At 37.5% G+C, this 15,490-nt stretch overlaps 1 protein-coding gene across 1 annotated transcript in view; it reads right to left on the reverse strand.

Annotated features, from left to right (window-relative positions):
* Positions 1-463: 463 nt before the first annotated feature.
* Positions 464-15,490, reverse strand: part of NBAS (NBAS subunit of NRZ tethering complex) — a 182,115-nt gene continuing 167,088 nt past the window's right edge. Inside the window, exons 51-52 of the mRNA XM_075706796.1 lie at positions 12,202-12,330; positions 464-739 (exon numbers count right to left, since the gene is read on the reverse strand). Of these exons, the coding sequence (XP_075562911.1) occupies positions 464-739; positions 12,202-12,330 (405 nt within the window). The remainder of the gene's footprint in view (positions 740-12,201; positions 12,331-15,490) is intronic.

A 15,490-nucleotide genomic window follows, 5' to 3' on the forward strand; every position in this document is an offset into this window, starting at 1 on the left:
ACATTGCACAATACCAAATTTCAAGGTGTTGAAATTCTCAGAAATTTCTCTTTGTTGTGATTTTTTTTCTCCATATATCTTTATATTTTTACATCAGTTTTACATTATGACAAGAGCAAATTGCTTACAGAAATTAAGACAAATTGTGTATAACCTGCCAGCTTACTAATGTTTCATTTATGTGTCACAGAGTCACAGAGTGTAATCATTTAACACTTTTCTCTGGTCTGAAAAGGATTATCAGATTCAATGCTTTGCTAGTCACATAACAGAATGATACGGTCCGCACGAGTAATTTTCTTAAACGATTAGAAGTATATGGGAATTCACTGTAAGTGTGCTGTTTGTATTTTCTACAAAACATAGGCAATAACTACCTTTGTTACTTCACTGGAACAACAATTTCTCCCTTTTGTGCAAGATCTCCAGCAAAAAGGCAGACAAATGTGTAAATCAAACATTTTTAGATCCAATGCTGAATAGCCTGGAGGGCAGTAGTAAAAGTCCTGAGTGCAGGATGAGTCCCTCGATGAGACATCAAGAGGGACCCAGCCTCTGCATTGAACCCTGCTTCTTTAAGTTGTTTTGCTATTTCCTCTACATCCCAGCCTCCTTCTCCCTGGTTAGCCAGTAAGTGCTCAATAAGGCGAGGATAGAAGGCAGTAGATACACACTTCACCACTAACTTGGCATCGAGGAGCAAGGAAAGTATTTCAGCGTCACAACTGGAATCATCAACCTACAAAGAAAGAAAAATCCAAAGTAATTAAAAAATAATTACCAGATATATCTATGAACTAGAACATGTCATGACTGTTCTAACTGCACAGTGTGACCTTGAAAGCGAGATGAGTATTCTGTATGGATTAACAACAGGGATACACACTTTGCATATGTCAGAATACGTAAAGGCATGTCTTTAGCAGTCTCTATCACGTTAATATAAATATTTGACCTGCACAAAGTTAAGGAATAAGGATGTTTAACAAGCTGTCTAGGATTACATGAACAGCTTTATAGGCTTTTCACAGGTTCTCAGCCCCAGTACAGCACAGACCACACCATTTACCTCTGTATCAAGAATGACACCCTGAGGAAGGTCAGAGCAGAGTGTATTAAATTTTGGTCACTTATTATATTAATATAATAAGTTACATTCCACATATTAATATGATAGGCAACATTTCCAGACTCAACCAGATTTCCCAGAGTTTCAGCACTCACAGCAAGGACGAGACTTTTCAGAAGAATACAACTTATATTTTAAAAGATTTGGAGCACAGAGCTGCTACCTCTGCGAGACACCCTGGATGCCTCAGAAAAATATAGTTACTTGATACATGAGAGCAGATATTCTCTTGAAAATGCTGTCTATAGCTTTACAGATAGCACTACTGAACACTTTAAATTCTATTTCAGTTAATTTTGACATGTCTTTCCTGGGTTCCTTGAAATGCAGTGTTGTTTTAATCAGCTTAGGTGTCTTACCACTTCAAGAAGTGCAATAAAACGAATGCGTTCAAAAAACGGGTAGATGTGGCACTTCGGGACATGGTTTAGTCTAGTCTACCCTTGATTGGCTTAGAGTAGACTTGGTAGTGTAGGTTAATGGTTGGACTGGATGATCTTAAAGGTCTTTTCCAACCTAAACGATTCTATGGTTCTATGATTCTATGAATACATATAACCAAAAAATAGGGCCAAAGGAGGGGTAGACAATTGTCAGTTTTCAATGACTATTTCATCAAGTTACAAATAAACTAATCAAATTACGCTACATTTACAAAACAACCTCTCAGTTTAAAATAACAAACAAACAAACAATCTCTGTCTGGTTAGCCTCTGTTTCATTTTCCGTGGAAATGATGTACTATCTTACTTACGTGGTTGGTACCAGGGTACCAGCAAGTACCAGTGATTTGGTACCCTTGAAGACCAATTCAACTGCTACACAGGACATGACTACTGTATCCCGAGAGATTTGGCACCATCACATGACAGTTGATATTAAGCAATTTCTAATCTAATTAGCATCACAAAACTTTTAATCCTGATTCTTTTCAGAACAGCATTTAAAGTTTCCTTGTGTCTCTGTTTTATTTCAAGCTAAAACAGCACAGAGCTTTGCTTCCTCATGTTCATGTGCAAAGGGCTGCATCCACTCCTTGCCGCACTGTTGTTACCATGAGCGGACTGCAACAGGCACTTCTTGCTTATAACACAATTCTCTGATCAATGAAGTTTCCACAACTATTTCTTAATAACATGTAACAAGTGTCAATTTGCAGTTGCGTGTTTTTCTTTTTTTTCTTTTTTTTTTTTTTTTTCCCAGAAAGATTGAACAGAAGTATGATCTATTAGTCCAGAAAACCAAAAATACTGGTAAAAAAAAAAAAAAAAAATCTTACCTACTCAGACACATACACTGTGAAAGATCATCCACACCATTTAACATGGACCATCTACTGTGGGAGACTACTCTCTCCACTTTCCCTATACAGGTAGTCAAACCAGAAACAAGATCCTCAAAGCATAGATCAGAACAAGTACATAATTTTCTCTCGAATGCATGGAATTGCAAGACTCTCAAGGTTTTGCATCTTATTTGGAGGAATCAATATTACATTTGCATGTAAAGGAACACAGAGTTCATGAGGCACTACCAGGTAGCTCCTTGCATTGAAGTGGATGAGAAGTCTGCAACTAGCTTCAGCAGAGAGAACTTCCTTTGAAGTAACAACAAATTCTTTTAGAAAAAAGATCTTTATTGTATCTAAATAGTTTTAGACTAATGAATGTAAGTTTCACTTCTGTGAAAGAGCTGAAAAGTCAGCATGATGACTGAAAGCACGTATGTGATGAGCAACAGAAAAAGAATTTGTTGCTCTATTTTGGGAAAGATGCACTCTACACAACATAAAATATAATTAAAAAAGGAGAGTGAGAAAAAAAAAGAAATATTGTAGCATGAAAAGCTGTTATACCTCTTTTTACCACCTTCAATTTACCATTAACAACACAAGATCATTACTTTCAATCTTCTGTCTTCACTTTCTTTGGAACTTCAGAAACATTCCAGAAAAACAATGTCTTTATCATGTTAACCAGGAAGAGAGTTTTCTGTTTCACCTTCACGCTACTTCCTCCATTACTTCATTTAGATATGTGTGGTTTTCTTTCCATTGAAATCTTAAAAATAAACTTGATTTCCTCCAAGTCTTTCAGCATTTTCACAATTAATTACATAAACCTCTTATGGATTACAAAGCTAATGCAATAGTGTGTGCAGTTACAGGTCCAATTTACAAAACAGTTCTAAGAACAGTAGGGAAGACCAATCTTATTAAGTTGCCCACTTTAAGTCTTCAATTATTTAATAATTCATCTAAATAGTCATATGTTAATTACTGACGTTTTCCTGTTGAAGACAGGTTGATCATTAAATAAAATTCCTAGTGTTGGCATCCTGTAGCATACCACGTAGCATACTAAGCCATTATCCAAAGAACTCTCATCTTTTCTGAAATGGGAGGCTGGAAAGATATTCTGCCCCACCTCTGAGTTCCGTGTGCTCTGTTCTTGACCTAAACATAGGATGCAACTTTACACAGGGCTTCAGCATTTGATTTTGTGAATACAAAATGCAAACAGTAATTACAGTAATGAGATTAACAGCAGATGGGAGGTTTGATTTAAATTAGTTTTTTAGGCTATTATTCAGTTAATGAAAAGTCCTATAGATTAGTGTGATCCCGTATGGCAAAGCCCTACAAATTGGAGAGAGACAAGTCTGAAAGGAAAAGATCTTTTCTAGCATAAACCCATTAAACATCTGAGCTATATTATACTATGGGGATGAAGATGTCCACATGCAACACAGAAGCAGAGCAACCTGTCTGTACTCATGCATAAATGAGATCATTGTGTCTTTACACATAACAAAAGAGCAGACAAAAGGCTCTTGGCTGTGTCTGACAGCTCATCCTTAAGCTCAAACAGACCAGTAGGTTTAAGTTGATTAACATTTCCCCTCTTCTCACTTCAAGGCTGTCTGAAGACCTGGTCAGAAAGAGGAAACCTTTGTAATGTAATTGTCTCCAGGCAACTGGATGGAGACACAAGATGGCAACCAGACCCTGTGAATGCATTTCACACAGGTAAGGCCACTACCTATTCTGCAACTTTTAGTTAAATCTAAGCAGAGTCCAACAGGTGTGGGAAGAACACATAGAAGCCAAGGTTTAATGAGTAATCTGTATAAAATCAGGCAGCTGAGAAAGATTAACTATTTGTTTTCATCAGTTTTGCAACTCTAGGTCATGCCAACATTTTGGATATCAATTGCATATGAAGAAACACTCATTAGCCTAAATAAAAACAAATGCACACACAGAAATTTCTTACCAACACCTATGCAGATTGTCAATAACAGGGCTACATCTGGCTGGCAGCTGGTCACCAGCGGTGTTCCTCAGGGCTCAATTCTAGGGCCAGTTCTGTTCCATGCATTTATCAATGATCTGGATGCAGGAGTTGAATGCACCATTAGCTAGTTTGCTGATGATACCAAACTGGGAGGTGCTGTTGACTCTTTTGAGGGACAAGAGGCCTTGCAAAGGGATCTAGATAGACTGGAGCACTGGGCAATCATCAATGGGATGAAATTTAACAGGTCCAAATGCCAGATTCTGCACTTGGGACGGAGTAACACCAGGCACAAGTATAAATTGGGAGAGGAGTGGCTGGAGAGCAGCCCTGCAGAAAGGGACCTGGGGGTGCTGGTCGACAGCAGGCTTAATAGGAGTCAGCAGTGTGCCCTGGCAGCCAAGAGGGCAAACCGCATCCTGGGGTGCATCAAACACAGCATAGCCAGCCAGTCAAAAGAGGTGATTATCCCGCTGTATTTAGCGATGGTGTGGCCTCACCTGGAATACTGTGTGCAGTTCTGGGTCCCACAATTTTAAGAAGGATGTGAAGGTCCTTGAATGCATCCAGAGGAGGGCAACAAAGCTGGTGAAAGGGCTGGAAGGAGTGTCCTGTGAGGAGCGGCTAAGGACTCTGGGCTTAGTTTGGAGAAAAGGAGACTGAGGGGCGACCTCGTTGCTCTGTACAGCTTCCTGAGGAGGGGAAGTGGAGAGGGAGGTGCTGATCTCTTCTCCCTGGTATCCAGTGAGAGGACATGTGGGAATGGTTCAAAGCTGCACCAGGGGAGGTTTAGAGTGGACATTAGGAAGCATTTCTTTACTGAGAGGATGGTCAAACACTGGAACAAACTTCCTAGAGAGGTGGTCAATGCCCTAAGCCTCTCAGTGTTTAAGAGGCATTTGGACAATGCCCTTAATAACATGCTTTAACTTTTGGTCAGCTCTGAATTGGGTCAGCTCTTGGACTAGATGATCGCGCTAGGTTCCTTCCAACTGAAATAGTCTATTCTATTCTAATAAATTAATGTATATTTCAAAACCTTAATTAAGATAGTTTTATTTAAGCATCACTGCTCAGTGTATAAGCTGTAAAATTTTTAAAAATTAAATCAATTTAAATGTACCTTAAAACTATACCTATTTAAAATTAATTTTAAATTAGAACAACAAGTATTAAAGCAAAAAATTATTGAAACAATATAAAGGTAAACACACACAGCATATATTTAGAAGTAAAAATCCACCACAGAGAGTATAATATGGTGCCTGTACAAGAAATGACTCAGCAAAACTAGGACTCCCCAATCTATAAAAGAGGCAGCTTAGAGGGTATAGAGCAGATAGCAATATCATCAGAGTATAAAGGGATTGATTAAACACATTCTGTCATATAAAAAGAATTATGAATCATCAAATGAATCTGGTAGGATCTGATTCAGAGGGTTTTTTACACTGTTGAACTCTTTGGCAACTGATACTGCAGAATGTAAAAGCTCATCCAAGTTTAAGGAGAAACTGGACAAAATGGAGGAAGAAAACCACTGGCAGTTACTTAGTACACAAATACATACAGCTGAAAATGACTGGAATTTGGGAGAGCAGTATCTCAGAAAAAGAGCCTATATATTTGCCCTATTCTTACTCTTGGCTAGACTTATAATTCTTCCCTCTGTTGGAGCCAGGATACTGTTCCAGATGGATTTTTGATCCTCAAAATTTTACCTTTTAAAAAATATTAATTTAAAATAACCTCAAGAGTTACTTTTGTTTGTCAATGATTTCAGTCATATTTGAATAATGTTTAAATTCGCCCAGATTGGCTGCAAGTATATACTTCTAGCATGCATACCAAATATTAGCCTACAGTGACACAGACTCTCTAAATGGCATTATATTTTCTTTTTCAAAATCACTCTTTTGACAAGACCTGTAAACAAAAGAGTAAAACCTGATTAACATAATTACAAAAAGCAACCTTACCATCCCAGCATTAAAAAGTTGCTCCTTCTCAGCAGACAGCAGAGGTAGGATCTTATTAATGTGTCACTTCTGATCTGCCTGCACATGCAGAGCCCTTACTATCCCAAGATCCTAACTAAGTCTTAAAACACTGGTTCCAGCACAGTTCATTGCTGATCGCAGAAATACTCTTCCAGCGATATGGGATGCAGCTGACTGCGGTTTAAGCAAGTCTCAGAGGTGCAGATATCTTGGGCACAAATGAATACACAACCACTTTCCATATTGTGTGAACATGTGAATACACTATAAACCACAATGACAAACAGAGTATATATATTGGAGAAAAACCAGTATGCCTATCTAGACTTCCATGTTGAACGTGCTATGTTAGTGTAAAACCTGTTACTTCTGGAAGGCTTAAATGGGAGAATACTTTTTCATATCCATCTCTCCTTCAGTAGGATTTGACAGTGCAGATTTAGCGTGGTGCCCACACACAATGTGCATGTGTACAAGTAAAAGAACTAATGGAGATAATTATGCTAAGGAGAGGAAATCCTGACTTTTTCTTGACTTACAGACCTATTTAGGTATTGGCTGAAATCTGTTTTCAAGATGTAGGTATTGAAGTGGTATCTCTGATGACTAGCTCACTCCTTTAGACTGTGATGATCCTGCTAGAGACATGCATATTCATCTAGAAAGTGAGACAGAATAGAAACAGAATTGCAACTGATGCACTTGTAATTTCCATTGAAGCAGTGCTACAGCACTCTGCTTCAAGCAGGCCTTGTGCATTTTATCAAATGCCTCTTCAACGCACAATTTATAAATGGATCTGCATCTGCAGCTGGAAAACCACATCTCAGCAAGGTTCCCCTCAACAGGTACAGAAGCGAGGACCCACTTGCACTCCATCTCCATGCGTTTTGAACTCTTTCTGCACATCTTCAGCAGGATGGGTAGGAGCCTTATCCCAGATTTCTAAGTGCTGCTCTTAGAGAGGACACGGGATTCAAGCTATTTCCCTAACGCCCTTGGCAAATGATCCAAACACGAAGCAGCTGTACAACCTGTATTCACCCCTACGCTGACTGCTGTATTTCTGAATCAGAACGGCAGTTTGTGTCTTACGCTGAACTCGGTGCTGGCAGTGCATACTTAGTAACGCATAATTAGTAAGGGTTAAGCACGCCTGCCTCAGGCTTTGCCATCAGCACACTAATGTTACAAACTGCAAATGGGCTCAGGCTTGAGGCACTCGGCTCTACTGAGGCAGGGGGTCCCCTGGGCAAGCAGAGACAAGGAGCCTGCAAGTTTTAAGAAAGCTTCTGTGTGAAATAGGTAGGTGAAGATCAGCTTTGCCACAGGTGGCACCTCTTCTGATATACTCAGAAGAGGAACTTAAGTCATCTAGAAGGCATCACTGATAAATCACTGAGGCCTCCACAAATTCATGTAACCAGTAATGCAAGCATTTTGTGGATCCACTCTCCAAGACCAAGGACACATCTTATATCAGCATCCAGTATTTTTTCTGGTTTCTAATACAGCCTACGTGGACATTACACCTGTACTTGCTATGATGCAGTGTATCTGAAAACAAAAAAAAACCCAAAAACCAACCAACAAAAAAAAAATCTGTCCTGTAGTGAGAATTTCAAACGAGCAAGAGCAGGTCAGCTGGTATCTTTTGCCTAACTAAAGGGCAAGTCATGGTCTGGGCGATTCCCTGCTTGAGCAGGTGTCTAGAGGTTCTGGTATTAGCAATAGGCAATATTCGAACCATAACTTATACATTATAAAATCCATCCATTATGAAACATGGATACTAATGGAAAGATAAGAGCTGCTGCTGATGTAATAGCAGAAAAGAACTGAACCCGCTATTTCCCAGAGTATTAGCTCTCCACTACTACTGGAGGTAAAAAAGCTTTTCATTTTATTCTTGAATGGAGTCTGTAGCTATGGGAAAAATAAATAACAGGAGAAGAAAACAAAGTGATATTAAAAAATTCTAGTAAACTAAACTAGAGGTCTGTTAGCTTACATACACATAATTCAACAAGATTTCTTTTAAAAGATAAGCCACACCAAGAGAGTAGCTATAAATGGCATAAACACGGGAGACAACTGGAAATTCCATTATTTCACACATTCTTTATAATTTTTCATATTACATTTTTCAATAAATCATGTTGCAAAGGTAGTCTCAGTACTTCATCATTGAAAGTATAGTAAGTAAACTGAGCTAAGGTATTATTTTAGATTAACTAAAAAGATTTTCTAGTTCTAGTTTCTATTAAAACCTTGGTTGAAGAAGTATTTGCACTGATTATATTAACTCCGATTTGTTGGCTGTTTAAACAATGTAACTACCAACAGGAATATTTACTTGCTCTGTCAGTAGTATGAAAATCAGTCTTAATCTTCAAAAGATAACCAAGTGAATAGACAACACTGAAACCATTCTCAAAAACAATCTGACTCTTAAGGGCAAAGTCTGAGCCCTACTGGCAGTAATAAGCTTATTTATGTAAACTGAGTTTTAAAATTATTCACACACCACACAACACAGAGGATGAACAGTTATTTCTGTTATCCAAAAAAGACAAGTGGCAGTTATAAAAAGATACACAATAAAAAGAGAGGCCTCCAATTTCAAAAAAAGCTTACACAAAATCTTGGTTGCTTTATTACAGGCAAAAGCTATACAATTCCTAGTATCAGCATTTCAGCATCATCCTTAACTGTAAACATCCATAAAGCTGTCAGGAACATACAACAAATGGCTAACTAATACATCGTATCAGCAAGCAAGTGCTGTATTTTTCTCACAGCCATGTTTGTGAGCTGTGTTAGCACTATGTCAGGGAGTCAATAGCTATGATTTCCCTTTGCCAGATGTTATTTGTGCTTTTCCTATTTAATGTAAGCAGAAGTGAAAAATTCATTAAGAATTCTACAAAAAGCATTAACAGCCCAAATACTGTTTCTAAAAAGCAAAAAGTATGAATACAAAATAATACTGAATAAAGAATACCGACACAGCTAAGCAATATATGCACTTTTAGTACACCACCAACTAATGTAATCATAAGAGACGCATATAAAACAAGAAGTAAGAGATACTTTGTAAACAATGTAAGAACAGCGTTTAAATTTAGCATGGCACTTCTGTACTGTTGCTTTTCTAACACTGGCAGTGGAATGTCACATTCAAGGTACTGGATAAACTCTATGCTTGATGTAATGAAGTCAATAGTTAAATTTGCACTGACTTAAGACGAAACACTAGACCAAAGCTAAATGCTTTGAAAATTCTAGGTTATGCAGCGCTCTTACAGAACTACGTGCTCAAATGAATACTGAATTTAGAAGGAAAAATCAGAAACAGCTTATCAAGCTGCCTCCTGCATAAGAAGGCCCAAAAGAATATTATTTTAGGCATGCACAGGTGTACAAAGTGCTTTATATTAGTAAGAAGATAATATGGTCCCTGGCCCTAAAACTTCAATACAATGTAATCAGCGTAGGGTGTAGAAAATTAAAAGCCATAGCACACTAGAAAGAAAAGGCCAGTTAAGAGAGCAACACAATTAGCAGCAATTCAGAAAGTGCTACTGCACAGCACTGTGCTTTAAAAATAGTTAAATAAAATGTACTCAGACACAGATTCCTGCTGGCAAGCTTCAGAGCTAGTCACTTACACAGCAGCTTTCATCTGCTAACAAAAAAGTCAATTTTAAAAGGTTAACAAGAACATATAGATGAGAAAGTGCATGCATGTATCAGATCCCCGACTGCTTTTCCATGAGATCATCTTGTTTAAAAACAGTTACAAAAAAACCCTTGTTTTGCAGACACAAAATCTAAAATTACAGGTGCTAAAAGAAAACTATCAATATACTAAAGATAATCTACTATTGTTTTGGTGGTTAATATTTACAAAGTTACATTTTGTGGAAAATTCAGAAAATTTGTGGTTTATTTGTATAAGGGAAAGGGAATAGGAACACCTTCATAAAAAACTGTGGTTCTTTGCTTAGAATGCCAAACTCAACTAGGAAATACTCCAAATTCATACTGGATGCTAACTATGACATTGGAATTTTGATACAAGCAGATGTATATTACGTATCATATGCCCTGCCACCTTCCATGCAACCATTTTAAATATTCATAGAGAACAGGTTAAAAAAACCTGGTGCTTCATCCATTTTGGTAACTAAGGCCTTTTGAAGGAAAATTAGCAACATCTGAGATGGAGCCTACGCTTCCAGATCTTCTCTGCCTGGTCTTCACCACTGAGTTCTGGAGTACTCCTGAAGGGGAAGTGGATAAATCCTTTCTCAAGCTATCTCATGAATGCAAAAAGAGTAAGCTCCTAAAATACAATGTGCAACATAAGGAGGAAAGACACAGCACATGAGGAGCAAGTGGAGAGACTTAAGGGAGAATCTTGGGAAAAGCAGGATGCAGAACATCTTTCTTAGGGAAGGGAGGATGGTGTGAAAGTAGGGGATAGGACCTTTTGTTAGCACCATTTGTTGCAACCAAGGAATCTGAAAAAATTGTCACAATTAATGTAACTAGAGCAGAGGGCCTGCCCTAGAAGGCTCCTGCAGAAACAGGGGAATGTTTGCTTACTTCGTGCATCTCAAAAAAAAAGTTCTAATTTCAATCTGAATTCCTACAAATCACATTTTTAAAGCTTTTGTGCTTTGTGGATGCTTATTTTAAAAAGATATACACAGTTCCATTTCTGTTTCCATATGGGCAGTTTCATTTTGAAGTAGCATACTGGAAATTTACCATTGATTATTATTTTATATTGTAATACACAACCAAGAGCTCCATAAGATATGGTGCAGAATGTGGAAATATTAGAGATGTTTTTTTTTCTACCTAAATATTATAATTCTGGAAACGTTCAATGCAGTTAATTCAGCCAGACAGGAAAGCCATTCCCTTTCATATAAAGGTTTGAGACAATAGCTGCCTTCTCTGTTGTGGTAGAGTGCTATATTGTAGACCATAGCTAACATAAAATCCAAGAAAGTCAGGTTGTACATGCACAAGGTCAATTAAGAGCTTGAAGAAATTTTAAACCCACCTCAGTTTTCAGAAAAAAAGATAAAAGATAATATAATGCTTTTGTCTAGGAGACTAGCTTTCATCTTTTTAGGTGTTCCTTCTTAACTGAAAATCAAATACACAGGGGAAAAAAAAAAGAAGTAATGTAACTTTATATAACAATTGAAAAATATACAGTAATGCCTTTCAGTTCTTGTCCAAAGAAAAAAAGACAGTATTTAGGTTTTTTTCCTCCAGAAACTTTGCTGCAGTATCGAATAAAACCTGTTTAGAATTGCATGGAAGTCCCCAAACATACCACCTTGCATTTTAACCTTCCTACAACAAAAACAGCTCTCCACGTGTATATGAACAGACTGCCAAGTTTGTCAGAAACAAGCTACCTCATCTGATGTACTTTTATCACTTAAAAAACCCCAGTGCTAGAATATGAACACAGAGATAACAATCTACTTTATATAACAGAACAGTTTCTGTTCCACCACTCTGACTTAATATAGCATACTAGATAACTTAAAGAAAGTGCTATGAGTTTTAATCACCTCAAGTATATATAAAAGATCTTACCAGCCCTGAGTTACTGCTCACTGTGGATACAATAGCTGTGGAAAATCTTAATAACGATAAGGGTCTCAATAGTCTCTGCTTACTATATGAAGATAAAAGAGCTAATTTATTACCGCAAACTCTGAAAGGTAGTTAATTCAACTGCTCATACCTTAGCAACAGCTGTTATCTGCTGCAGTGCCACAGCGTGAAGATCTTGATCTTTGCTTTCTACCAGCAGTTTCAGGGACGGCAGCAGGAGGGACTGGTTAAGCAGCACTGAACATAATTCTTTTATACACTGAAAATAAAAGTAAACTGATTCGGTGAGATCTCTGGAGATACTAACATCATCATTCACACAAAAATTTATGAAAATTTTATGTCAAATGCAAAATGAAAACAAACTTTTAAAACAAATGAACTCCCTGTTGGAAATCACTCTTCGGAAACTTGAAAGGACAAATTTAAAAAAAAAGTAAAATACAGGGTTACAAGTGCAACATTTGTTATGTTAAGACAAGGCAGGTGCTGAATCCCCATTACAATGCGGAGTTTTACTGAAAGAACAACAGAGCAATCACAGCTCTCTGTGGGACGAGTATATTTGTGTCTACTGAAATACTGCAAAGCACAGGAAGAAACTTAACAGACACCTGTGACGCTTCTGTAACTCAACTATGCAATCACAAAAGTGGAACAAAATAAAGAGGAAATAACAGTAAATACCTGAGTTCAACATTATAAAGTTCTGTTGCAAAATATTTTCAAATTTTATACAAAGTTTTATACATAATTAAAGCTTAGCGAATTAACTTTCCCTCATTCATCTGATTTCTCATATTTGATATTATAGCACAAATTTAGCATCATAAATCTTCTCTAAGAAGGAACTGGACAGAGAAATATCTTAAAAACAAACAAACAAACAACAAACCTACCATGCATTTCCAAGTCTTTACCTTGGCCTTTAGTTAAAAATAAATAACTAAATATCTCCTACACATAACTTGTGGTTTTGTTTTTCCTCAACATTGCCACAATTTATTCATTTATACATCAAAAAGTATTTCAAATAACAAATTATGTTATAAATCACACTATAACTTCCCTTTCCCTTTTTGTCATTTCCAGGAATTTTGGTCATTTGCCACAACCACTTCCCATTGAGGCCCATCAAAGATGTCCCATATTTCAGGACAACCTATACTAAATGCTCTGGGTATTGTATGATAGTCACCTTGAATATGGTATCCAACTCTTAGAGGTACTCTCTGTTTCACTCCAACATGTAGAGAGCAATTGTTGAAGGAGCTCATCAGCTAAATATTGAGAGAATACAAATCATGTATTTTTTACATCTTTTGAAGTATAATGACAAGCGTAACAATTTGATGACCAAAATGCAACTGCACTTTTAGCAGCACAGTATTAGTAGCTGTGAACCTAAAAGCCTAAAAATTATTTGAAGACGAAGAGATGTTAAATGCTCCAACCGTAACATCCTGCAGGGACACCTGGCCTTGTCTGGCACAGGGAGCGCTCTGGCTGCATTTGCTCAGTCTTCCCTAAATTTATACCTTCTGCCTAGAAGGATATATTCTATCACACTGAGCTCTGAGGCAAGGCTTGTTCTCTTACCCAGACTTACTCCTCTAAACTTGTATTCTGTACTGCTACTGATGGTGTTTTCAGTGAAGGATATGATGTAGGATCAAGGAATAAGAAGATTAAGTAAATACATTAAGCTTTGTCTGATCAGTTGTATGCTTATTAAACTTCTGGTAATTTCATATTGCACTGTATTTCTTTTGAGCAGTATGCCTGCCATACCAGCAAACTTACTGAATGCAAAGTTAGAGATTCACACTACATGTCTCCGTTTCTTGAAAAGGTATATCCATGGTAATAAATGCAGCTTATGTTCAGAAAAATAAATTCTGAGAGTCATAAGAGACATAACCTGAACAAAACAGCAATTTTACCATGCTTGCTTTTTCTGTCTGAAAGCCTCTCAAAACTAAACAGAGAAGTAGTGTCATAAGAAATAACCCATATTATAAAAAGGCTCTCTAAAAGAAACTCAAATCATATTTTGGGGTTGTGAGAGGAAGAAAAGGAAACTAAGGAAACTGTAAAATGTAACTAGGTACTGTACATTTTCAAAGCAACAGGGCAGGGAGAGAAAAGATGCAGATGTTGAATCAGTTTGCTGTCTCAATGAGCCACTTTAAAATAAAGAAAAATTTTATCTCTCAGCAAGCAAATGCAGTAATACAGGTATTAACAATGCTATTTTCAAAGCAATAACATTTAACTCGGATGATATGCCAGCATTTTCTTTTCTTCTTAGATGCTTCACAATTATACTCTAGGACTGGTTACACATTCTAATGGGACATGTTCTAACACAATCTGCTTTGTTCATCACAGAGGCATAAAGGCCTCCACATAAGAAAAACATGCATAGCTATCTAATTAACTTCTGTTTATCTCTCACTAGCAGATTTTGAAGCCAAATGTCATTAGATTTCAGGTAGGTACCAGTCAGATGACTTGATTAACTTTGTGCCTGATTATGACACGTCTAGCACACATATCCAGTCTTCCCTACAAAATCCATCATCTCTCTTGAAGGAGAAGCATACATTCCAACAATTAATTTTACTTACTGTCGAAATACCATGCCTTATGCATGGACTGGACAACCTGCCAAGCAGACTGTCCAAATCATACAAACACCTTCTCATACGTCTGCCACAAATGACTGCACTGCTGCTCTGGACAGCAATTGGAAATCCAACCCTAAGCAGCAAGCCATCATTCACAGCGCTTCTCAGAGCAACACAAGTGGCTTTCTTTTCTGCAATAAGCACTCGAAAGCACTGGAGTGTCTGCCTGCCTGCGGTGAGAGGCTGCGCTTAGAGGGGGTACGATGTTACCTGTGAGAGGAGCAAGGGAAGTCCTAAATCAAAATCTGGATTACCATGATTTACCCGAAACTTTTGTAAGATAACCTTTGTCTTCTATCTAGTTATGCAGCTATCAATGCTTCACTGTAACACCAGTGAGGCATATAAAATGGATTTCACAGGCGTCTGTTTTTGGTCCAGTATTATTCAGTATTTTCATGGATGACTTGAAGGGCTGGATAATGACTACAACAGTATTGTGTCTGGAGAGGCTGAAAGCAGACCAAAGGGCAGCATTTACATTCAAAATTATCCGAACAAAACGATCAGAGACAACTGTGAATGGAGAAAAACACACAATGTAAACTCATACATAAAAAATGGGAACAACTAGCTACAGAAATAGAAAGAAGGATACCAACTGGCTGCTATATTATTCTGAGAGATAAGCATCTTATGGCCACTAGGACCCCAGGGTGATTGCAGGTAAGAGACTAGATGCATTCTGCATTTAGGTGTTTATGTTAACTGACACATGACCCATAGGTT

This window comes from Pelecanus crispus, chromosome 3, assembly GCF_030463565.1.
Source record: "Pelecanus crispus isolate bPelCri1 chromosome 3, bPelCri1.pri, whole genome shotgun sequence".
Taxonomy (NCBI): Eukaryota; Metazoa; Chordata; class Aves; order Pelecaniformes; family Pelecanidae; genus Pelecanus; species Pelecanus crispus.